The sequence below is a fragment of the Perna viridis genome, chromosome 13 (genome assembly GCF_037379345.1).
Source record: "Perna viridis isolate PV_CMFRI_1.1 ecotype Kerala chromosome 13, ASM3737934v1, whole genome shotgun sequence".
NCBI lineage: Eukaryota > Metazoa > Mollusca > Bivalvia > Mytilida > Mytilidae > Perna > Perna viridis.
Genome location: NC_142457.1, coordinates 28,063,311 through 28,089,178, shown reverse-complemented (window position 1 = coordinate 28,089,178; position 25,868 = coordinate 28,063,311). Strand labels below are relative to the sequence as shown.

At 33.1% G+C, this 25,868-nt stretch overlaps 1 protein-coding gene and 1 long non-coding RNA gene across 9 annotated transcripts; one reads left to right on the top strand and one right to left on the bottom strand.

Moving 5' to 3' along the window:
- Positions 1-784: 784 nt before the first annotated feature.
- LOC148600205 (uncharacterized) lies at positions 785-16,410 on the bottom strand. 2 transcript variants are annotated; one of them, XR_015917721.1, is made up of 2 exons: positions 16,312-16,410; positions 785-1,222 (listed from the first exon to the last, which is right to left on the bottom strand). It is a non-coding gene; the product is annotated as an uncharacterized LOC148600205 (long non-coding RNA). The 2 variants fall into 2 exon arrangements; XR_015917722.1 differs by lacking the exon at positions 16,312-16,410 and adding an exon at positions 10,687-10,716.
- LOC148600204 (uncharacterized) lies at positions 10,305-24,853 on the top strand. Of its 7 annotated transcripts, none has more exons than XM_088557420.1 (4): positions 10,602-10,817; positions 18,271-18,409; positions 19,923-20,019; positions 20,254-24,853. In XM_088557420.1, exon 4 carries the CDS (start codon positions 20,258-20,260, stop codon positions 21,758-21,760), a length of 1,503 nt encoding a protein of 500 aa, XP_088413546.1. In that variant the 5' UTR covers positions 10,602-10,817; positions 18,271-18,409; positions 19,923-20,019; positions 20,254-20,257; the 3' UTR covers positions 21,761-24,853. The 7 variants fall into 7 exon arrangements, with proteins under 7 accessions (XP_088413542.1, XP_088413546.1, XP_088413547.1 ...); XM_088557418.1 differs by lacking the exons at positions 10,602-10,817; positions 19,923-20,019 and adding exons at positions 10,895-11,481; positions 15,168-15,330; XM_088557416.1 differs by lacking the exons at positions 10,602-10,817; positions 19,923-20,019 and adding an exon at positions 10,305-10,527.
- The last annotated feature ends 1,015 nt before the right edge of the window (positions 24,854-25,868 follow it).

The following is a 25,868-nucleotide window of genomic DNA, read 5'->3' as shown; positions in this document are numbered from 1 at the left end:
GCTGCCAACAAACTGTTATGACTACAAAAAAACAGGAAAGTTACACCACGACCTTAAACTTCCTGTCATGACCTTGAAAATAAATACTACCATTGTACCAATTTTGTATAGGATCCATTGATAATTGTCGATGCTAGGCTGCCAAGAAGCTTTTATGACTTCAAAAACAACAAACTCCACCATGACCTTCAACTGCAACGCTTGACCTTGAAAATCTAAAAAAAAAACTAGATCTTATCAAGTATTATCATTGAACAAAATTTTGTAAAGATCCATAAAAAAATATTGAGCTAAGGCGTATATTCATACAAAATATACAGAATTCAACAAAATTTTGAATGCTGTCCTTTTTATTTTCATTATTTTCTATGACATATCATTTCTTTGCAAGAGACCTATTATCAACCAAAATATGAAACTGAAAATAATCTGAAAAGTTTTTATGTATTTATTTATTTATTTTATTTCTTCTTATTTTATTTATTTATTTTTTTTTGTTAAACATATGTACAACCCAAGAAATTGACAAATATTAACGTAACAAATGACAGTGTAAAAGGAAGTCTACCGAAGGAGACTTTTATCTGCTCTGAGAGTAGTATAAAGTTGAGAGTATTTCTGCAATTCAAATTCAGCAAACACGCACTGCATTGTACCACGACAAGGTAAATTATGCAATAAAAACACAGCACAGAATTTTCTGCATTACGGCATTCTGTTAGGACAGAAACAGGTCATGATATTATCAACTTAAAAAGGCAAGAAAAAATGCAGATTGTCCTACCAAATTGTAAATTAATATTTTGTTGGACAGTCTAACCTTCCTTTTTATACATCGTATATTAGTAAAAACCATTTTAAGTTTTTTGATTGTTGTTCGAACAGTACTATATATAGTTTATTGTCAGTGAAATTGTGGATCCAACAACTGCACACGGAAAATATTTCGTAGCTGCATATACAAGTTAGTGGCAGCATATGGGTCTGCTGGTTGTATAGCAAGCAAGTTCAAACACGTCTTTGTCACAAATTATTCTGGAAAAATACACTCCTCCATACACGCCTCGATATCGTCTTGTCTAACAGGACATAAAAAATCAACAGTATCTCCATGTCTAGGACAACTGTAAAGCATTACTGGACGTCCAGGTACATTTCCTTCGTTCTTACATGGCCGAATTCTGTGATGGTTCCAGGTGTCTACCACATCCTGCAGTTCAACCTGTAGAATAAAAGAATACATTTTTCAATTCCGTAAATATTCCCCTGCTATAAAAAAAACGATATTCCACTTTCTGACAGTAACAGGTATCTATCCAATTTTCTGTGTATTGTATGCAAGTAAATGTAGGCGATACCTGCATAAACGAACAAGACAAAAATATGAAAAAAGGGGGAAGTCTCAAGAGAGCGCATTAAAAAAAACGTATTGTAGTAATTCTAAACTAGTAATACTGTGTTGAGATGCCAACACAAAGTCGCTAAAAACCCCTGTTGGACCGTGTTTCCATGGCAACATAAATTCCATTACTTGATGGTACCAATATGTTTGGTCCTCAACCTTCCTATAAAGTTTGGTAGCATTTGGAAAAAAAATTAACCAATTTCAGGTTTTTTTTTTAATACTTTTGCACCCTTTTCATGGCAACCAGAATTCCATTATTTGGATGCACCCCTACTCATAGTGCCCAGGCGCCAACCTTCCTATGAAGTTTCATGACTTTTGGAATCTCAGTGTCCGAGAAATCTGGCGAAAACGTTCAGGGTTAAGAAAGAGAAAAAATATAATAATAATAATCATAATCATAATAAGAAACGGGGTAAAAACTTCGTTTGGGCGACTTAATTAGATGTGTCGGGACGACACGAATGCCCTTGCCAGCAAAACAGACGACCCCGGGCTGTACTAAGGGTACATACTTTTGCCGACATCTGATGCCAATTTAAGTGTGACACTATGTTGACATTGGTTTGAAAATTTGTTTATCCTGCACATCAATATACACCCCTTCGAGCAAGGATTGGTACTGCCGGTTGAAAAAATTCAGTGACCATACTTCCATACCCCAGACACAATTATGATTAACCTTCCAAATACATGTAAAACGTTCAATAATGAAAGCACTGCTATTACTCAAAGAGAGAGAGAGAGAGAGAGAGAGAGAGAGAGAGAGAGAGCGATTAGTCCACAAGGAACGACCAATGCAATGACAACAAGTAATAAAGAAAATGTTATAGCTATTTTTCCTATAAGACATAAACATAGCATCAAATGGAAAGTAATTTTAATTATTTTTTTATACCTTTAAAAGATGCATGAAACAAAACTGGAGAAGGTTTTTGTTGATGAAATCCCCTGTGTAAAAAGCCATCTTTCTTAAAAGTTTGAAAGAGTGAGATCAAGTAATCCGTATCTTCCTTTCGACGTATACTCCACCAACTTTCGATACGCTGGTTATGTTGGCTACTACCATATATGAACGAATTCTGGTTGTCATTTCGATGAAAATATGATTGCATCTCAGCCGTGTGTATGTTTTCGGTTCCCAAGTCACCACGCATTCTCTACGGCACTCCATTATTTTCTATTACTGATTAATTTTCTATTTCTTATGATAAGTTTAATCCAAAGGGCTTAAACTTATCATAAGAGTCCAGATGCCATGTGAAATTTGGACCTTTTCCATTACAATCCCGTCGTTTGAGCCTTCGTTTCAATCTGTTATGGACACCATCAGGATTTAAAACACGCATTAAATGTCTTACTGTTTCTTTTCTTACGATCAGTTTATTGTGCAAACATTTCAGATGCATCCATTGGTATCCATTCAACTGATCGTGAATAAACATAGCTACATCTAGTATATCGGATAAATTTTTTCTTCTGAATAATCTAAAACTAGCCAACAGTCTTTTAAGGTGACACAAAGATATGGAAATTCCATGTTTCTCGTGTATGATTTCCACTATTTTCTTGTAGTTAAGACCAAGATGAAAATAAACAAAAATAAGCTGATTCCTTTCTTGCATTGCATCCATTTCTATACATGTAAAAGTGAAGAAGTTATATGAGGAGCAATACGTTTAATGCTTATCACGAATTTTAGCGTTAAATTTCCTCCAACACTTGACTATGCATCAACAAGTGCTAGATTTTTAATCTACAGCGCTGGCCTTTGAATCTACAACGCTGGATTTTGAATCTGCAGCACTGGACTTTGAATCTACAGCGCTGGACTTTAAATCTACAGCCCTGGACTTTGAATCTACAGTGCTGAACTTTGAATCTACAGCGCTGGACTTTAAATCTACAGCGCTGAACTTTAAACAAATCATCAGCGCTGGACTTTGAATCTACAGCGCTTGACTTTGAATCTACAGCGCTGGACTTTAAATCAACAGCGCTGGACTTTAAATCAACAGCGCTGGACTTTGAATGTACAGCGCTGGAGTTTAAATCTACAGCGCTTGACTTTGAATCTAAAGCGCTAGACCTTGAATCTACAGCGCTGGACTTTAAATCAACAGCACTGGACTTTAAATCAACAGCGCTAGAGTTTAAATCTACAGAGGTTGACTTTTAATCTACAGCGCTGGACTTTGAATCCACAGTGCTGAACTTTGAATCTACAACGCTGGACTTTAAATCAACAGCGCTGGACTTTAAATCAACAGCCCTGGACTTTGAATCTACAGCACTGGACTTTAAATCTACAGCACTGGACTTTGAATATACAGCGCTGGACTTTAAATCAACAGCGCTGGACTTTGAATGTACAGCGCTGGAGTTTAAATCTACAGCCCTGGACTTTTAATCTACAGCGCTGGACTTTGAATCTACAGCGCTGGACTTTAAATCAACAGCACTGGACTTTAAATCAACAGCGCTGGACTTTGAATGTACAGCGCTTGACTTTTAATCTACAGCGCTGAACTTTGAATCTACAATGCTGGACTTTTAATCAACAGCGCTGGACTTTAAATCAACAGCGCTAGAGTTTAAATCTACAGCGGTTGACTTTTAATCTACAGCGCTGGACTTTAAATCTACAGCCCTGGACTTTGAATCTACAGCACTGGACTTTGAATCAACAGCGCTGGACTTTAAATCTACAGCACTGGACTTTAAATCTACAGCACTGGACTTTGAATATACAGCGCTGGACTTTAAATCAACAGCGCTGGATTTTGAATGTACAGCGCTGGAGTTTAAATCTACAGCCCTGGATTTTTAATCTACAGCGCTGGACTTTGAATCTACAGCGCTGGACTTTAAATCTACAGCGCTGAACTTAAAACAAATCATCAGCGCTGGACTTTGAATCTACAGCGCTTGACTTTGAATCTACAGCGCTGGACTTTAAATCAACAGCGCTGGACTTTAAATCAACAGCACTGGACTTTAAATCAACAGCGCTGGACTTTGAATGTACAGCGCTGGAGTTTAAATCTACAGCGCTTGACTTTGAATCTAAAGCGCTAGACCTTGAATCTACAACGCTGGACTTTAAATCAACAGCACTGGACTTTAAATCAACAGCGCTAGAGTTTAAATCTACAGAGGTTGACTTTTAATCTACAGCGCTGGACTTTGAATCCACAGTGCTGAACTTTGAATCTACAACGCTGGACTTTAAATCAACAGCGCTGGACTTTAAATCAACAGCCCTGGACTTTGAATCTACAGCGCTGGACTTTAAATCTACAGCACTGGACTTTAAATCTACAGCACTGGACTTTGAATATACAGCGCTGGACTTTAAATCAACAGCGCTGGACTTTGAATGTACAGCGCTGGAGTTTAAATCTACAGCCCTGGACTTTTAATCTACAGCGCTGGACTTTGAATCTACAGCGCTGGACTTTAAATCAACAGCACTGGACTTTAAATCAACAGCGCTGGACTTTGAATGTACAGCGCTTGACTTTTAATCTACAGCGCTGAACTTTGAATCTACAATGCTGGACTTTTAATCAACAGCGCTGGACTTTAAATCAACAGCGCTAGAGTTTAAATCTACAGCGGTTGACTTTTAATCTACAGCGCTGGACTTTAAATCTACAGCCCTGGACTTTGAATCTACAGCACTGGACTTTGAATCAACAGCGCTGGACTTTAATTCTACAGCACTGGACTTTAAATCTACAGCACTGGACTTTGAATATACAGCGCTGGACTTTAAATCAACAGCGCTGGATTTTGAATGTACAGCGCTGGAGTTTAAATCTACAGCCCTGGATTTTTAATCTACAGCGCTGGACTTTGAATCTACAGCGCTGGACTTTAAATCTACAGCGCTTGACTTTTAATCTACAGCGCTGGACTTTGAATCTACAGCGCTGGACTTTAAATCAACAGCACTGGACTTTAAATCAACAGCGCTAGAGTTTAAATCTACAGCGGCTGACTTTTAATCTACAGCGCTGGACTTTAAACAAATCAACAGCGCTGGACTTTGAATCTACAGCGCTGGACTTTTAATCTACAGCGCTTGACTTTGAATCTACATCGCTGGACTTTAAATCTCAAGCGCTGGACTTTGAATCTACAGCGCTTGACTTTAAATCTACAGCGCTGGACTTTGAACATACAGCGCTGGACTTTAAATCAACAGCGCTGGACTTTAAATCAACAGCACTGGACTCTAAATCAACAGCGCTGGAAGTTAAATCTACAGCTCTAGACTTTTAATCTACAGCGCTGGACTTTGAATCCACAGTGCTGAACTTTGAATCTACAGCGCTGGACTTTAAATCTCAAGCGCTGGACTTTAAATCTCAAGCGCTGGACTTTAAATCTTCAGCGCTGGACTTTGAATCTACAGCACTGGACTTTTTAAATTACAATCTCTTATCTCTGTGAGACCAACAGGGCTCCGTACAAAATAGCTTACTAGTTCGATCCGGTTTGATCTGAGAAGGGGGTGAACACTTCAATTATTCATGGATTATTGATTTCGTTTCTATTGGTCTGATGTATTCTTCTTTGCTTGGATTTGGCTACATTTATTACAGTATTTAATAGTATTTATATTTGTTCAGTTTTTGTCCAAAGGTCATGTTGAAAATAGATATATGCTGTTCTTCATATTTTGTACTGAAGTCGACCAAAATATAGTTCTGATGAAAGTCAGCTTTAAAGAGGTATTCTAGTTTATATAACGTTTGTTTAGAAGTCAAAGGATATATTGCGGTTCTTCTGAAAGCCAGTTAAAATAACCGACGTAATTGAACTTTAACGTTTTAATGTCGGTTGTGTCATCTCTCTGAACGATAAATCTGGTCAACTACTAAGTTATTATACTGACGCCGTTAATGGAGGAAGAAGCCGAGCATTTTTCTACTGAAATTTGAAGCTACAAGCGCAGAAGTTAGAGTCAGATGCTCGGAAGTTGGAGTCGGATGATCGGATGTCGGAGTTGGAGGTTACGGATCGGATTCGGAAGATTTGCACGATGGTAGTAAGTAGGAGAAATAGAAGGAAATGTGAAAAGAGATTTGAAAGAGGGATAAAGAAGAAAGATGAAAGATGAGCAAAAAGTGAAAATGTTTTTTTTAGATAAGTTTCTGGTAACATCAATTCTAAAAAAAAATTAAATTAAAAGCCAGGGTTCGGTTTCATAAAACATCTCAAATTGAGATTTTCCTCAATTCCGTCCTCAACTCAAATTTGACCAGTCAAACATTTGAAATTGGCGATTGTAGGAACAACACAGGACTTGAGGAAATTTTCAAGTTGAGATTTTGATTTAATGAAACCCAGGCGCCGGATGTTAACTAACAATCTTTGTAAAAATCATGCAAAATCTGAAAAATGTGCTACATCCCCCCCCCAAAAAAAAAAAAGACTACATATTTTTATATTTGTAATTAAGTTGTTTTAGTGGTCTATATTATACAATGTGTAATTATTTATTCAAATCTGCCTGCTATTAGGAGATAATCAACATTGAAAATCCAATAGACTCTACTATATTTGAGTGTCGTTTTCAGAGTTATCTACCTTAATTTTGAAACCTACAGTGCATTCTATATAATTTTTTATCTCTTAAGAACATGGGTTATATGAAAAACCGAATGTTAATTTCAGTTTCTTTTGGCAATCCAAAAAAAAATATATCAAAAGTAAAAATACATGTATGTAATCTTTTTCACCCATGAATCACATTTTGCATGATTCTTAGATTGAGTGCCACTTAGTATAAAAAAAGAGTTTGGGAAACAAGTAATAATATTAAGCTAAAGCTTCAAGTAGAGTTAGAAAGATTTTACATTTATTCAGTTCAGATTCCACGGAATCAGTTAGTTGTAGTAGTTGAATCGAATTATTCTGATGTATCTTGTAAAACTTTTTTAAAACGCAAATCTAGACGTAAAAAAGAGTCTGGTATTTTTTATCATCTCTATGATGAGGTTGTGATTTGAATATGCTGGGTCTAAGATAAATTTTGATGATTTAGAGGTTAATTTGTTTGTTTCCTTGAACTGGAAATTTTATTCTCGGCAAAGATTACTGGGATAGAGACAGTCGACCGAACATAATTATTGAAGTAAATTGCATATTACACAGAACTTTATGAATGGAAGGCTTTGAAAAAAACTACACGCCTATATAAAGAGGCAAATAGATAATAGTTTAGTTGACTGGTCTTAGGGCTTCTAAAATTATAACCCATATTTAGATTAAATGTATATGTTAAAACCAGATTTGTTTCTTCAAATGAGAACGTCAAGCGAGAATGTAAAAGGGCAAGGTAGTGTATTTTTGCTCGGCGTTTCAGAGAAAAAAATGTCTTCATGAGAAGTCGCAATTTGTCAAATTTAGAGGTATAGATCATTTCCTCCATCCGAACTACTTGGGCTTTCGTTTTCCAGTCGGTTTATTCCTCGAATGCCAACATCCTTTGTTTTTGTTTTTTGTTTTTTTGTTTTTTTGTTTTTTTTTGGCTTTTACTACTAAATCATTTCTTCACAAAATTATACATGTACAGCACAATAGACTTTTGAATTATTTTTATAGTCCAATAACTTATATTAAATATTTCAATCTATCAATCTACTTTATGTAGGAATATTATTACTAGAATAGTTACTAAGTATGAGGTTTTTGTTCATTTTCAAATGAAATATATGTGATTGCGACACAATGCAGAAGATCCGTTTTTGCTGTAAGTGGTTTATATTTTTTTTAAATTTCATTCAGTAGTTCAGATTAGTTTTGTTTTTGGTATATGTAATAATACTACATTTTTTTGTTTTTTTTTGTTTTGTTTTTGTTTTTCTGTTTTTGTTTTTTTTTTTAATATAAAACATAAAACATAAGCAAACATTTAGCAAATTGTCAAAAAGCACTACATATAATGTGATCTGATAACAATTGATAAATAACAGCCATAAAAAACACTTCACATTTAACAGTTCATGTACAAGTGTAAAAGATAGGATGCTGAGTTTGCAAACTGTAAGTTGTCATCTCACATTGGTATGTCTGTTTCAGGTTATCAAGTCTGCTCTCAATTTCTTTGTACTTTCTCTTTCTGTTGACGCGTTTACCAACGGCGGCGTACTGCAGCATTTGACATCTGGATGCAGCTTCAAGGCGTTGTAACAGTTCGATCAGCTTGTAGATATTTGGATGTGGAATTTGGACGATTTTCTTGATCTTAGAGTGCCAGCTCTCTAATTTGTTGGTTGTTGTTAGTCCTGCAGTGTTGTAATGGTTCCAAAGATGTCGGTTGCCCTCTATCCAGTACTCGCGGTCACATAGTCAGTAAATCTTGTGGTGTTCATGTTCGTATCTGCATCCTCTAAGTCTTGGAGTGCTTGAAATCAGACGTCTTCCACCTCTTCAGTTGGTACCATTGGAAGAACTGCTGATCTTCTTACCAGTTCTTATCAAATTCACTAATTAATCTCAACAGTTAAATACTTATAAAAACATTTTAATTGTTATGAAAAAAAACCTATTGTTATAATATAAACATTTCTTGAAATACTTTTGTTAGTGTAAACCATATTTTATTAGAAAATGCATAACAGAATACAAAACATAAATAAGAAATCGGGATTCGGAAACAAGTTTCCTTATATTAATCCGTCTCCCCCAGAAAAAAAAAATGAGATAGAACGTGATTATAACATCAATAAATCGTGATCATATATTAAGAACATATCAACTTCAATGCAAAAATCAGCTAAATTAAGGTTAAAAAGTAATTCTAACTGCTGCGATTGCGTGAGAAGTATATCTATGGCTATGTTTATAGTCCGGTCAATTGGAGACATAATAAATGCAGTTAACTACATGTAACAAAGCTAGGCAGTCATAATCGTAAATATTAGGGTGGAGAAGCAATGTTGCTAAGAGCGAACCGTCTACTCTCAGTAATGAAATTCTGAACTTGTTCGAAAATATTTTCATTTTCGCGATCGTTTTTCGAAGGATCACCGAAAAGAAGAATTTTGGTATTATAATTACTAAGGGTGCCTATAGTTCTTTGTCGTAAAGCTGTATAATTAGGACACTGTAGTAAGAAATGTCTATTATTTTCTACAGATCCACAAGAACAAAATTTATTATCAGTAATATTCCGATTAAACAAGTGTTCGTTTAGAGCGCTGCAGTTTAATCTTAGTCTGGCATGAAGAACTTGAGATTTGCGTTTTCCAAAGTTGTAGTATCGAGGAGGACATTTTATGTTTTGGTTAAGATGATTCCTAATAGATTGCTTGGAAGAGTTTTCTCGTACTTCAGCCGGGAGTCCGTTCCACAATTGAACAACCGATGGTAAGAATGAATACTTTTGTTGGCATTCAATGAATAGGTAACATATAAAATGTTGGCATTCAATGAATAGGTAACATATAAAATGTTGGCATTCGAGGAAGACACCTTCCAGTCTAGTCAGTAATCAATGTTCTACTTTTTAAAGAATATAATGATCAATACATTTGTGACTTGTTAGAGGTTGTTGCACCTGTAGGGTTTGAAGGATCATTTAATTCAGATTCAGATCAATCTTGTCAGGTGGTTGCCGGTCATACAGGTGCTATAGAGTTTTGAAGAGGAAGTGTGGACGTATTTATACAAAGAACCCTCCTTTGGTACTTTACGTAGTCTGTATAAAACTACAGGAAAATCATTAGTTAATGATGGAAGTTATCATTTGTTAAAATATTTGTTATAAACTTGCCTACCGTAAAGGATAATACTGTTTCGATTTATGGTTGTGATTTCATTTCGTCTCGATTTCCTTCGATTCATTTAGATTTATTTCGTTTCGACTTCGTTCCGCGTTTTACAAGAACTCATCTTGAGAAGACTTCTTGGTCCATTTACCAGTGCTTGATAACGACCTGCTAGATTAGTTATTTTTGTTTTGTAGTGTTCCTAAGAAGAACCGCAATTGTCTTAATATATAAGTGCTTTCTAATGTGAAAGTTCAATAAGTGCAGTGAGGTTCTACGGCAGACGATAATTTCAACAATTCAAATAGCCATAGGCTCGGTTACTCTGACCTATATAAGGTAATCTTGGTTGTATTTACAGTAACTGTGAAAAGTAGGTTTTTTTTGAGGAACTCCATGAATGCCATTGCTTTTTTGTTAAAAAAAATCGCTTCAGTTCGAAAATTTTCACTTTTTCAAGTGCATACAAACCATCGTTTAGCTATATGTAAATAATACCACTTATAAAGGTCAACTAATCGTGTAGCATGTACCAGGAAGTAAAAAGATAACAATAGGGCGTTTTCCGAAAACTTACGTTCAAAGAAGTTAACTAAGTGCCAATATTTGGAAATACCGGACAGTTAAGAGTAAGATCTATTCTGATTTGAACTTTACTTGAGTTCATTGTATCATCCTACATTTTTCGTACAAAATTTGATAAATTTCTGCTCAAATTATGTCAAGGTTCAAATTATAAATTTTTTATGTTGGTTATAGTCTTTGACAGAGATGTATAATATACATATTGTATAATTAAGTCTCTGTCTTTGATTATCATTCAATTGCCATTGCTTAATACAGTGTGGATATATAAATATTTCATTTTTTAGTGCAGCTTGGTTTCTATATATTAATTACTAATGATGCATTATTATTATACTGCATTTGGACATATAAATTTGAAATCATTTTCTACATTAAAATTTGTAGGCTATAAATATTTATTTATCTACAGACAGTTATTTTTTTTTATTCTAATCACTTTTGAAAAAAGAAAAGGTTGAAAATATGAGTTATCTTTCTTTGCTTGAAAAGAACCAAATAAACTTGATTCAAAGTAAATGATAAATAAAGGTATTTACTGGAGTTGAAAATAATACATCCAATGTGTCTTTATATACCATATTACATACTTCATACAAAAATAAAACGGAATAATAAGAGTTTTGCCAAGCGCAGCATGGAACGACAACAATCAGATGCCGATCAAAGAACTGACATGCTGGGCATACACCCCCTCCCCCTAAATTGGTAAGAAAAAAAATTCACCACAAGTTTCACCGCATAATATTTTGCCTTGCTTTGCATGGCATTTAATTCAATTAATGCCCCATCCCCCCCCTTGTAGACCTGTATTTTCTGTTGATATAACTGAATTTACAGTTGTATTATGATACACCCGTATTACAATGTATTATCTGTTTTTCTTACATGTAATAGATTATCTCAAATGCAAATACATAGCTTGGCAAAGTGCTGAATGATAGAATTGCAGCATGTTGAACTTGGGACAAGTGTGGGCACCTAATTTGTTTTTGACACGCTTTAACATGGGAGCTTTTTTGAATAAGATTTAGATGATATTTTTTAAAGTGTTTACACATTGTTCCTAAGGAAAAGAAAGAGGGCCTGATAGATTTTGGAGGTTTTTGCCCCACCATTTTTTGACATAAAGGGCTAAAAGGCAGAAAATTGGTATTGTTGATTGATTTTTATGGTTCAGATGTTAATTAGTTCCTTTTGAAATTCTGTTAAGAAAAAAAATTACAGGGTAGGCTCATCATTAACCATTTTAGAGTCAAGGGGGTACAAAGTTGGGCCACACCCCAAAATAAAATTTTTTGTTTGCTTTGGAATTGTTTTCATTTTTCATTCCCTATGAAAATCTCTGGCAGTGTTCAGATATCTCAGACCATTTTCGAGTTATAAGGGGTCAAAGGGCCTTACCCAAAAAAAATCAAGTTTTCAAAATTTTGGTTCGATTTCCAAATTTTATTATATTGGATTCCTGATTAAAATTCCTGTCTGGCCTTTTTAATTTTTAATATATCTTATGATTTTCAAACTATAAGGGCCACCCCAAAAATCAACTTTTTGACTTTGTTCAGATTTTTATTTTTTTTATCGATTCCGCACTATAATCTGCTTGCATTTTCAATCAGATTTCAGATGTGTCTTATATTGCTCAAGCAAGGGCCAAAGAGGACATTCCCCCATAAAAAAAAACAACAATTTTAAAAATTTTGGTCAGATTTCAAAGAAAATTTAATATTATATTCCTCTTGAAAATTCAGATATCAGATATCTCTTAAATTTTTATGAATTTTAAGGGGTCAAATACCAAAAAAAACAAAACTTTTCAGCTCACTTCAAAGGATTTTTGCAAATGATCCAAAAACACTTGGGTTTAACTAAATTTGGCAGTGGATAAAATTGTTCAGTATGATGGGATTGACCTATGCAAATATTTTCAGAAATATCTATTGATGGCTGTTTGAGTTATGGGTCCTGAAAATTTTTTTCCCAAATTTTACATTCTAACTTTAAATATCCTATCCTATGAAACTACTGGATGGATTGAAACAACACTTAGCATGATTTTTTCGTACAAGATCTTTAACAATCTGTGTCTGTGTGTGTTTTTTATCTTGCGAAAAACATGGCTGTGGTACTAAAAATAGACCTTTATGGTAAAATAGCTGAATTATGCAAATAACTCAAAAACAGCTGGGATTAGCTCTTGTCTGGCAGGAAGCAGAAAAGTTCTGCATGATGAGATGGACCTATGCTGAATGAGTGGTGCACAATTGGTCTAAAAACTTGACAATAAACGGTTTCGCCATAGCGTATGAAAATATTGTGTAACAGGAATTTGAGTGCTGTAAGCATATCAAAAGAGGCAGTTTTCATGTTTATCTTTACTAAAAAATGATTTAAAAGTAATGGAACAAAAATATTCACATCCCGATTTATTAAACGACTATTTCATAAGAGATATGAGTTTTTGTTTTATGAGATTATGTGGAAGTGTAGTGTTTAAAAATATGTGATGGTAATAGCTATCATGTCCTTTTACGCCAGGTAAGCTAAAAATGTCAACTTCTCAGTAATGAGTCAAAGAGTTTTTTTGTCAACTTTCTATACATGTTTTTTTTTTCTAACATCTATTTGCATTTTGTGCTGAGACAGTTAACTTGGGTATTTTTGAATAGTTCACAATGACTTAGTACCAACAGATGTCATACCACAACAGTAAAGCTGGGATTAATTCTGAGGGTTGTGATTTGAACACTTTTTTCCTGGTTGCCTCACAATGACTTCCGACAAAGGTAAACATTGTGTAAAAATGTGTGGATGCCAATGAAATTGTACAGGAGGATTAATACCACAAAAGGACAGCTATGGTTGATTGCAGATGCTAGGGTTATGACTTTAAATATTTGAAATAGAAAACAAAAACGGGCCAGCAATGAGCATTTTACTAGTGTTCCCAATGTCTTGCATAAAAATTAATAAATTTCTATGATATTGAACTACAAGTTTCCAAATATTTACCTTAATATTGATTTTGCAGTATTATTTCTCTTAACCTTGACAATAATGTTCAAAAGGACTAAATGTAGTTAAAAACATCATAAAGATTTTTTAAGTACAGGTCTGCCTAAAAATTAGGCAGAGGCTTATAATTAGTTATGCATGCATTTCTTGACCCAAATATATTTAACTTTTAATTTTATAAATTAACCGTCCTGCAGAGATAATTTAACCCGCATGCTGCAATTTTTTAAACCCCCCCTGGTTGTGATATTTGAACTCCTGCTGTGAAATTTTAATCCCCACCCCTGCTGCGATATTATAACCTCCTGGTGTGATAAATTTACCCCCTTATGATACTTTAACCCTGTTGTGGTCCTTTAAATTCTCTGTTGCGATAAATTCATCCCCTGCTGCATTAAACTAGCTCCCTGTTACGATATTTAAACCCCCTGCTGCAATAAATTAACCACCTGTTAAGATATTTTATTCTGCCTGCTGTAATATTTTAACCCCCCTGCTGTGATTTTAACTGCCCTACTGCAATAAATTAACCCCTGTTATGATATTTTAATCCCCCTGATACAATAAATTAACCCTTCTGCTGCGATATTTTAACCCCCTGCTGCAATAAATTACCACCCTGCTGCGATATTTAATCCCCCTGCTGTGATAAATTAACCCCTTGCTGCGATCTTTTTACACACCTGCTGTTATATTTTAACTCCCTACTGCAATGAATTAACCCCCTGTTATGATATTTTAACCCCCCTTCAAATAAATTAACCTTTTTGCTGCGATATTTTAACCCCTGATGTGATAAATTAATCCACCTGATATGTTAAGTTTACCCCCTACTGCGATAAATCAATCAACCTGATATGATATTTTAATCCCCCTGCTGCGATACATTAACCCTTCTGCCGTAATATTTTAACTCCCCTGCTGTGATAACTTAACCCCCCTGCTGTAATATTTAAACCCTCTGCTGTGTAAAGTAAGCCCCTACTGCTATTTTATAGCCCACTGCTGTGATATTTGAATGCGAGAACGTAGTGGACAAATTACAAGATCTAGTTTTGATTAGATTGATTTCCATATTTTCCTAAATTAATAGAGTAATATGCAATGAACATCTTCAAAAACAAAAGGAGATAATTTTTACTCATCTCTCTCAAATAAAAAATGTAAAACCATATTATTTTATAAGATATATTCAAAATGCTCCAGTAATGTACATAACCAAGTTCATAGGGGCATAACTCCACATAACTGAAGGATCAAAATGTCCTGGTATTAAGAAATCAAACATTTCAGGCATAATCTCCCCTATCCACAATTGGATCCAATTTTATGCGCTACATATTAAGTCATAAGTTTCATTCTGTTCATTTATTTGAAAGGATTTTGGATGACAAAAGAAGTGGGGCATAAAAAGTGACGTTGAATAGTGAAAGCAGTAAAAACATGAGCAAAACCCATGTTTTAGAGGTCCAGGTGAAATCAGCTCATAATTTTATGGACCAACTTCCTAAGATACCTACATGGCTAATATCTAAGTTGTAGGTAAAAAACGAAGTTATGGAGTAAACATTTTTCAGTCAACAAAAGGCTAATTGTTAAGAATCTGCATGTAAATTGCTTAACTGGAATATTTGACATCACGAGGTCATATCATTGGGAGTTGCTCTTTGCAAATAGGTCAGTCAGAAGTAGATAGCTTCTACTGACCATCTTTATTTGTCAACCAACTTGTACAGAAGTACATGTATGTTTCCTTTAATTATTTCTGTCAAGTTGGTTGCAGTTGGCTTAATTAGTTTTATCAGACACGAATGTGTCTATCAATGATTTTGCTATCCGAGATATTTCAATGTCTGATGATTTTGAGAGCTAAGACTTGAACAGTTATGGATAATGGGCTAAAAAGGACCCAAAACAAACATTTTCTGTATTTCCGGACAATGAATTCAGTAAAAGTTTATGAATCTCTTCGAAATTATATAACAAGGTGCCATGTGACAAAAAGGGCTTGAATTGAGTGGAAACTGCCAAAATCAATACATACTGAAATTCCTTTTGGGGTGTGACACCTTGTGGTGCAATTTCAAAGCAATGCATTCCCTTTTACTGAGGTTATTATTCAGAAATCATACAAAATACGTGTTTCTTGTACCTTTGTGGCCCCTTATTTTTACTTGGCTCAAGAAACAACCATTTAGGAATAAATAAGGGGCCAAAAAGTGACCATTACGATTCTTGTTTTATTTTGTCTTGTGTCAAATATCTATTTGTAATCAATATTCAAAGCTGTATCAAGTTTGAATGGTGTGTCCATAGTTGCCCAAAATGTTCAGGGTTTTTCTACTGTGGTCTTTTCACTTTGAAAAGGAGGAGTGCCAGCCGAGATTCCTCAAAAGAAAGGTGGTGCTAGCACATTGTTTGTTATTTTATGTTAATTTTATACACGAAAACGATATATTTCCCGATAAAAGGGAGTGAAAATCCCCTGCACCCCTCTGGATCCGCTACTGCATAATAATATACCTGCATATATTAGCCCAGTGAAGTTATGCTGATCCTTTGTTTAATATTTATTTAGAGGTAAAAATACCCCTCTTGTCCCTTACCCACCAAAATCAAATGGTCGACCCCTTTTTATGTTTATTTTGAATCGTATTCGATCGATTTTGTTTCAGCTCACTTTTGTTCGTTTCAGACTTTACAGGTGACACTTCGTTCTATAATTGAACAAAGGAGCTTTAAACTAAGTTTAAACAAAATAGCTAGCTCATCGTGACTCAACACCATTTTTTGCAAGTTTTAACAAAATATTCCATACAGAAATTGATCGTATAAGCGTTCTACAACTCAACTTTGAAGCTGACACTTGGTCTTATTAATTAGCGACAAGTAGTGATAAGTAGCGACAAGAGGCATCATGATGTCAAGAAAAAGCGACAAGAAGATTTCAAGAAAAAAGAAAAAAAAGTGACATGGACAAAAATTAGTACAAGATGTCGAAAATACAACTTCTTACAAATAATTAATTTTGAATGAAAATAAGAAAAGAATTTAAAAAAAGATTAGAAATATATGGCAACTCAAAGTTGACAAAAATACAATTTTTTTCATATAAAAAGTTCAGAAATTGAATTTTTAATATTAGAAATCGAAATGTGAATATTATAAATTGAATTGTTAATATCAGAAAATGAATTTTTTATATTAAGATATCATTTTTAGTAGAAAAAATCCTTTTCCAATATTAGAATCTCATTGAATTTTTAACATTAGAAAATGAGTTTTTGATATTATTAAAAATCAGTTTCTAAATAAAATTAATTCATTTTCTAATATTGAAAATTCAATTTCTAGTATTGAAAAAAATCAACTTTTAATATTAAAAATACAATTTCTAATATTGAAAATGCCTACAAGCGACAGAGTGATAATGAAATTTAGATTTTTAATATTAAAAATTTATATTCTAATATTGGAAAATGGTTTTCGAATATTAGATAATGATTTTTTAAAATTAGAAATTGGATTTCTAATATTAGAAAATGATTTTTTTTATTTTAAAAAATCATTTTTGAATATTAGAAAATGGATTTTTAATATTTAAAACTATTGTAGAATTGTTTGTATTGAAGATCATTTTTTACTATTAGAAATGGATTTTTTAATATTAGAAATTGGATTTTTAATATTAAAAACGATTGTAGAATTTTTTTATATTAAATCATTTTCTAATATTAGGAATCGATTTTTTTAATATTAGAAATTGGATTTTTAATATTAAAAATTCATTTTCTTCAGTTAAAAAATCAATTTCTCATGTTAAAAAGAAGTTTTTTTATTTTTTATGTTTAAATTGAACTTCTAATATTAAAAAAATGAATTTTTGATATCAAAAATTATTTTGTGATATTAGTAATTTAATGTTTAATAGGAAATAATTTTCAATATATATATATATATTCGTTGTTCCCTCGGCGGGACTCAAACACGTACCGCTGTGACAGTATAGCCTAGCTGGCCGAGTGGTTTAGGGCACTGGACTTTGTGCAGGCAGTGTTGCCATAGATGTCACAGCGGTTCAGACCTTTCTATACGTTTATATATCTTCCATGTATCAATCTGATCCGATGGAGCAGTGTAGCGAATAGAGTCATCACATTCTGAGACGTTTATATATATATATCAGATTTTATTTTATGTGTCGATAAAAATATGCAAACATGTAAAATATGGTATTTATTACAATTGAAAAAAAAGTGACAAAAGGTAATCATTTAGAAAACAATACTCAGAGTAAGACTAAAGGAAAAGGATTTGTTCTCTATTGATAGAAAAACTAAATTAACAATACTTATAATAAAACGAAATACTATCAGTATCTGACGAGATAATATGAAAACTTGAATTAAGATGAAAAATATGCCTTATTATTTAAAAAAAGTTTAGAGAATATATGACAGTGTGTGTTCCTATTTTTGCCAGGTCAGTGATACAAGGAAGGTGTAAAACTCAACCACTCAAGGTGAATAAACACAGATTGTACTTGCAAGGTCATTTATACAAGGAAGGTGTATAACTCGTCAACTCAAGGTGAATGAACACAGATTGTACTTACATACAGGTAATATGGCATCTGTATCCATGTGGCACGTGGATTGAATTAGGGTAATACATTTTCTGTATGACTTTATTAATAGTTGGTTGTTAAGCAACAACCTTTGGAACATCTTGTAAATAGCAATGCAATTTAATTGTTCATACAAACATTTTTTTTTTGGTTTTTTCTCATGATAACATGCTTGCATTTAGTTCAATACAAATAATATCTTGCCAAATTTTTTAATTATGCCTGTTTGAAATAACTTTTAACTCTTAAACTATGTTTTTTTTTTGGTCATTATATAAAAAATATTGTATGGTTGACAGAAATTTTGGAAGTTTTTGACTTAAGAGAAAAAGGTCAATTTTGGGTCAGTTGTCGATCAGACAAATTTTTGAAGTTGTTGATTTATGTAGGAATAAGGGTCAAATTTGGGTTCGGTCAGACGAGTTGGAAGTCTCTTTGGTAAAGACTGTTGCTTTATTCAATTTATCTTTTTTTTATGCCCCCGCAACGATAAGTTGGGGGCATATTGTTTTACCCCTGTCCGTCCGTAATTCTGTCCATCCCATAAGTTTTCTGCACTTTTTTTTAAAATCCTTGAAGATATTGAACTGATTTTTTGTATGTGAGTCTTTCATGATTAGTTACAGATCGAGTTAAGTTTCATTCCGCTACGCTGAGTTTTACCAAAATTATGGGCCCTGAACTTAAAAAGTTCCATGAAAGTAACAGTTTTCCACACTTTTTTTGTAAACCCTTGAAGATATTGAACTGATTTTTTGTATGTGAGTCTGTCATGATTAGTTACAGAATGAGTTAAAGTTTCGTTCTGCTACGCTGAGTTTTACCAAATATATAGGCCCTGGACTTTAAAATTTCATGGAAATAACTTTTTTCTTTGTAAACCCTTAAAGATGAACTGCTTTTTGGTATGTGACTCTGTCATGATTAGTTACAATCGAGTACAAGTTTCATTCTTCTATGCTGAGTTTTACCTAAATAATAGGCCCTGCACTTTAAAAATTGTATTGAAATAATAGTTTTTCGGTTTTTTTTGTAAATGCTTGAAGATATTTGACTGGTTTTTGGTATGTGAGTCTGTCATGATTAGTTACAGATTGAGTTCAAGTTTCGTTCAGCTATGCTGAGTTTTACTCAAAACCACATGCGGGGGCAACATTTTTGTCTCACAGACACAATAACACATCTGACAAAGTGCTTTTTACAATAAGGAGTTATGATATAGCTGTATGAAGGTTAAATGTGGGGGCATCACTTTATCTAGTTTCTTTTATTATTTTTTTAATTAAAAAAAATGTCCCTGGTTCTTTTATCTATTGAAAAAAAAATTGAACAATCTATTTACCTTTCCATTTTTTTTCTTGTTGAAATATTTTATTCAACTGTCATACTTTTGTCGATACTAATGTTTTTTCTCATTTTAATGAAAAGAAATGAACTTCTATTTCACTGGTACTTGTCGCGTTTCCTAATTTTTTTACTTTTCTTGTCACCACTTGTCTCCAATTAGTGAGACTTGAAGGCATCCATCGTTGCAAGTCCGACTGCGTCAATCTGACAGGTCTGGGACCGCCGCTAACTTGAATCACTGACTATGGTTCATGTCTGTAAGTTAATATTAATTTAAAGTTTTCACACACACTGACTATGTTAATTTCAACACTTTTTTTCAGACTTACGATTTTTATATACAATGTAGAATTATATAGTTTTATATGGTCTGAACTCATTCGAAAGTCATTAAAACTCAAATCTGTGTAACTGACGTTTGACAGTTTTCTCCTTGAGTTTTAATCTATAAAAAAATATCTAATTAAAGTTTATTAATGTTTATATTACAGAATTATGACATCTGAAAGCTGCAGCATCTGTCTGTTATTAGAAAAGACCAGCACTCCTGAAGTATGGTGTCCACAATGTGAGGAACTCCTCTGTTCAACATGCAGTGAGCACCACAGAGTACGAAAAACAACAAGGGACCACAGCACCATATCTTATGAAGATTACCTAAAATTACCATCTTTTATCCATAAAATTCAACTCGACTGCGAAGAACACAAACAAAAATATCAATTTTACTGTAGGTCTCATGATTTTGCTATCTGTCATAAGTGTTTGTTGCAATCTCATAAAAAGTGTGAAGAAACTTTACACATAGATGATGTGATCCACAATGTAAAATTATCAGCAGTTTTCGAAGACGTATGGATAAATATAATGACAACTCATCAAGCTGTCTTAAATGCAATCATTGATAGGGTAGATAATGCAGAAAAACTACATAAAAGGAAGGAAAAACTATCAACAGAGGTGAAAAAAAGAACCCAAAGTCTTATTGATCATATTAAGAAACTAGAAAACAAAACACTATCAGAGTTAGAGTCAGTTGTAAATAAAAATGTAAATGAAATCGAAGCCACCACAAAAATCCTGGAATCAAATAAAAGAAAACTTGGTGAATTTTTGGGACAAGAGGAACTCATTAAGAAACATGCATCAAATTTCCAAACATTCATTGCAACAAAACAAATGGAGAGAGAAGTTCAAGAATCAGAAGAAATCTTACAAAAATTATCTGAAAAAGGAGCCATGGATAATACAAACATAGAAATGAATGAAAACATCACAGCAGACGACACAATTTTTGGAATAAAAACTCTGTGTGACATTAAAGTATCAAAAGAAAAAAATACAGCATCCATAGACATAAACAAACCAAACATAGGTCAGGCAGAGGTGAAGACAAGATTCCCCAGACAACTGACACTTAAACAACAGTTTACAGTACGTCAAGGTTTGTGTACTGGTTGTTGTACGCTGCCTAATGGACTCCTGGTGTTGACTGATTATCACAATGGTGTAGTAAACATACTACACAGTGATGGTCAACACAAATCATCAGTCAGATTTAATGGAGGACCACCAAGGGATGTAACAGTCATCAATGAGAACCATGTTGCTGTTTCTAATCCTGGCCATAAAACAATCTCCATCATAGATGTAGACAGGAGTAAAATCATTAAAACACTTCAGATAAAGAGTCCAGTCTGGGGAATTACACATAGTGATGGACATTTATACTTCTGTGTACGTCAGGTAGGAATCCAAAAAATTAATATAGATACAGAAAAAATAGACAAACTCCATGATGACCAGACTGTTAGTTATGATTCATATATAGACACAGATGGCAACAGAATATGTTATACCTGTCCTAGTTACAACAACAACACAGTTACTGTCTTAGATTCTGACCTCAGAGTTATCTTCACATTCAAGGATCGCAATACAATGTCACTGCCTTATGGAATATCTATGGATGAACAGCAGAATATTTTTTGTGTGTGATAATGTCAACAATAATTTATTACTAATTTCAAGGGATGGAGATAAACATGAAGTTGTAGTCAGTGGAGATGATGGGTTGAATCGTCCATGGTGTGTACATTATGATAAAGTGACCCATCATCTCACTGTTGTTGATTGCAATAAGGTGGTCAGGATATTTACTGTATATTGACTTTTGATGGAGAACCAACACTGAAATAAACAAATTCTGATTTAAAGGTAAATAAAATATGTTTAATTTATAATGATTTAATTTATCGGAAATCTTTAATAACAATATCAGAAATTTTTCTCTTTTTTGTAAGAAATTTTTTTTCACAAACATGTTTTAATTTACTGACTTAATTGTCTTGAATAACAGAACTTTTTACTTTTTTATTCACATAAATATAATCATTATCTTGATTAAAAATCTTTTAAAAATTATACAAAATTTGTTTATTTAGTATAATGAATGATTGCTTGGAAATTATTTTATACATGTATTTCTTTATAAATTAGTGTTGGTCTTCATTAAGTTTGTCAAATACATGTATCTAGATGTGTCATCAGTGAAAATCTGTTAACTTCATTGTTTTTGTATATAGTTGTATTTATCATTTTCATCTTTCTAACTTGTGTTTTTTTCCCAAAAAATTGAAATTCTTATAATTGTTTTACAAATATTACATGAACAACATCAAATGGTATAAACAAATAGTTATTGCTTACCTGTACATGCATTATGAATACATGTACATGTAATGATGCACATGTATGTATTCTTTTAAATAACTTTCTTTAAAAAAAAGAAAAAAAACCAAACAAACAAAAAATTTATTAAATTAGTACAGATCAAATGAAGGATAATTTAATAGGAAATCTTAAGTGAAATGACAAGCAAGGCCATTTCGAATTTTCATGTAATATACACACCCAGTTAGTATTCTTTTTTTTATTTTTATTTTTTGTTTTGACTAACAGGTCCTAACTATTTCGAATTACATGTACATGTATTTTAACGGTTGAATGATTTGTAACTTTACTTCTGATGGACTAGGACAATATAAATTTATCCAGAAGGACAAGGCTCTGTGGAAGTGGATTTTAAACACTTGATGAATTTGAATTTTTCCTTATGGACAATGCCAGCATGATTTATTATGATCGGTATGGATATTATTATGATTAATGACAAACCTACAACTTAATTTCCTTCAAAGATGTGAAACATTTCAATACAGCGCATGCAAGATGAATTCAACATAAGGATGCAGTCAACATGGACATTTTTAATATTGGATATATTCAAAGAGACTTTGCTAATTTATTGAATATTCTTTTATGTGCTTGGCTTATATGGAATTTCGTATGAAAGGCTAGACTATTTGGAATTTTTTTTTAAAGATGGAGACTCTCTAGTGAGATTTTTTTACATGTACAATGTATGTTGAACTTAATGTGGCTGTCAAAGGTTTTTCATATGTACATGTATTATACATGTTGAAGAGTGAAATTATTAACACTTATAAATAGTGTTCATTTGTGAATATTAAGAATCACCATATATTTCTGTATGTCTGTCTGTTCATCTGTCCACATATCTTATTTTATATTTTTACACTCTACCACTTGAAAAGCAGAAGATACAAGTATGTACATAGTATTTAGTGATCAAGGTGTTTGTTCGTCCTTCCTTTTCTAATCTACATCTCCCCTGAAACCTAGTATGGAATTTGATGAAACTTTCACAAATTCTTTATTACACAATACCATTGTGCACCACTTATTTTGTTTTTTTCCAAACTGAATGACTTTTTGGGTAACCTGATGCAAAATGTGTCAGGCAAGGTGGGGGGAGGTGGATTTTTATTCCGCAACTCCTCTTAAACAGTTGAATGGAACTTGATGTTACTTTTACAGATTATTTATTACTTGATACCATTTTGTATCTCCTATTTTTTTTTCATCTGAATGGTTTAATCATTTATGGGGTATCCTACAAGTAAAAGGTTTCTGGGGAGGAAACTGAAAGCAGGGGTGGGGAATATCACCTAGTAAGGTTTGCTCACAGTTTTTTTTCTATTACATGTACATTTAACTTCATAACTTCATTTAATTTAAAGAAGTGATACTTTGTTATTAAGATTGCTTTTAAGTATTTCTAGTTATATCTCTCAGAATTATGTAATGCATGTATTAAGTGTCAGTCTCTATAAGAATCAGGCAGAAGTTGAAACTTGGTATGAAGGAAACCCACTGTTTTGCAAGTGCAATTTGACTATTTGCAGTGTCAGAATCAAAGAAAAAAGTTCAGATATTAAAATCACATTGAAATACACATACAATGAACATTTCAAAGGGAGATAATTCTGTTAGAAATTTCATTTTTCTAATATTCTTAAAAATTTTGGAAAAAAAATCCAATGATGCAGAGATCAAATTATGGTCTTTTCATATAGAGAAATTATAGATTAGTGGGGCTTTGACATGCATTTTGCCTGATTCTTACAATAACTTTCACTTAATTATTAAGTTCAAAGAGAGGTACAGTTTAATAATTTTTTTAAGCACATTGTATTTCATTGTAGTTCTAAGGGAGGCAATCCATTTTGTTTCCATGTTAATGCTATTCATCATTCATCAGTTGTCGGATTTCGTTCATGGGAACAAACAAAAATTTGAATCATCAATTTTGTTTTCATTTTTTAGGGCTTACATTGTTTTTTTTTTTGTTTTTTTTTTATTTTTTACTTTCTTGTAAATTTTATTACAGTATTTTACCAACATTTACTTATTTTTTATAAGTAATTTTAGTGCAAAACAAGTTCAAGTTCTAAAGTCACTGTGATAATAACTTAATAATATGTCGATTTTGATGATGTGTCAATTAAATTTTCTTTCTTTTCAAAACTACTGTAAAACATGATAAATCAAGTCATTGCACTCCTCAATAATTAGCCTGATTTTAAGAGAAGAGTTATTGCTCTTGAATTTTCAAAGTATCCAGATATGAACTTCTAATTCAAGAAAATCTGTTAATTTTTTTGGTGTAATTTGTATTTTAATATTATACAGACTGTAAAAAAGAATTAAAAAAATTTTTTTTTGGAACTCTCATTTTGTTTGCTGTCAGGGTCTAGTTGTAATGTACAGGGGTAATTAGTCAATGGTTCATGATCAACTCTTGTTTGACTGTACCCCAACATACCCTGTATGATTGTCACCAACTTTTTTATTGAGAAGACTTCAGTGTCTGGAAGTTTTGTCCTTGATCCGTAAACATATTATCAATTATTGTACAAAGTAGCGTTTTTTATTGTCAGGATTTGGCAGTAAACACACATTTTTTTGTCTTATCTTTCAGAAACCAGTGAATGATTAAATCATGGATGTTGGGACAAAAACAAAGACATGCTACTTTTGTCTGTCTTTGGCCATTTTCTGTAAGCTTTTCCATGAGTGGTTAATTTTCCAACACAATGGTATAATGCCACGTTATCTGTGCTTGGCTTTCACTGTAGTTGCCAGAAAAGGGCTGTTTTATTATGGTCTTGTTGATGTTTTCTTTAAGATGTGTTCAATCCATCTGTACCATCTGGTTATGATAATGTTCATGTCTTCATACTTGTATATACTATAGAGGTCATTGTTAGTGTGCCTGCTTGTACCTACTAAAGAGGTCATTGTTAGTGTGCCTGCTTGTACCTACTATAGAGGTCATTGTTAGTGTGCCTGCTTGTACCTACTAAAGAGGTCATTGTTAGTCTTCCTGCTTGTACCACCTACTAAAGAGGTCATTGTTAGTCTTCCTGCTTGTACCTACTAAAGAGGTCATTGTTAGTGTGCCTGCTTGTACCTACTAAAGAGGTCATTGTTAGTCTTCATGCTTGTACCTACTAAAGAGGTCATTGTTAGTGTGCCTGCTTGTACCTACTATAGAGGTCATTGTTAGTGTGCCTGCTTGTACCTACTAAAGAGGTCATTGTTAGTCTTCCTGCTTGTACCTACTAAAGAGGTCATTGTTAGTGTGCCTGCTTGTACCTACTAAAGAGGTCATTGTTAGTGTGCCTGCTTGTACCTACTAAAGAGGTCATTGTTAGTCTTCATGCTTGTACCTACTAAAGAG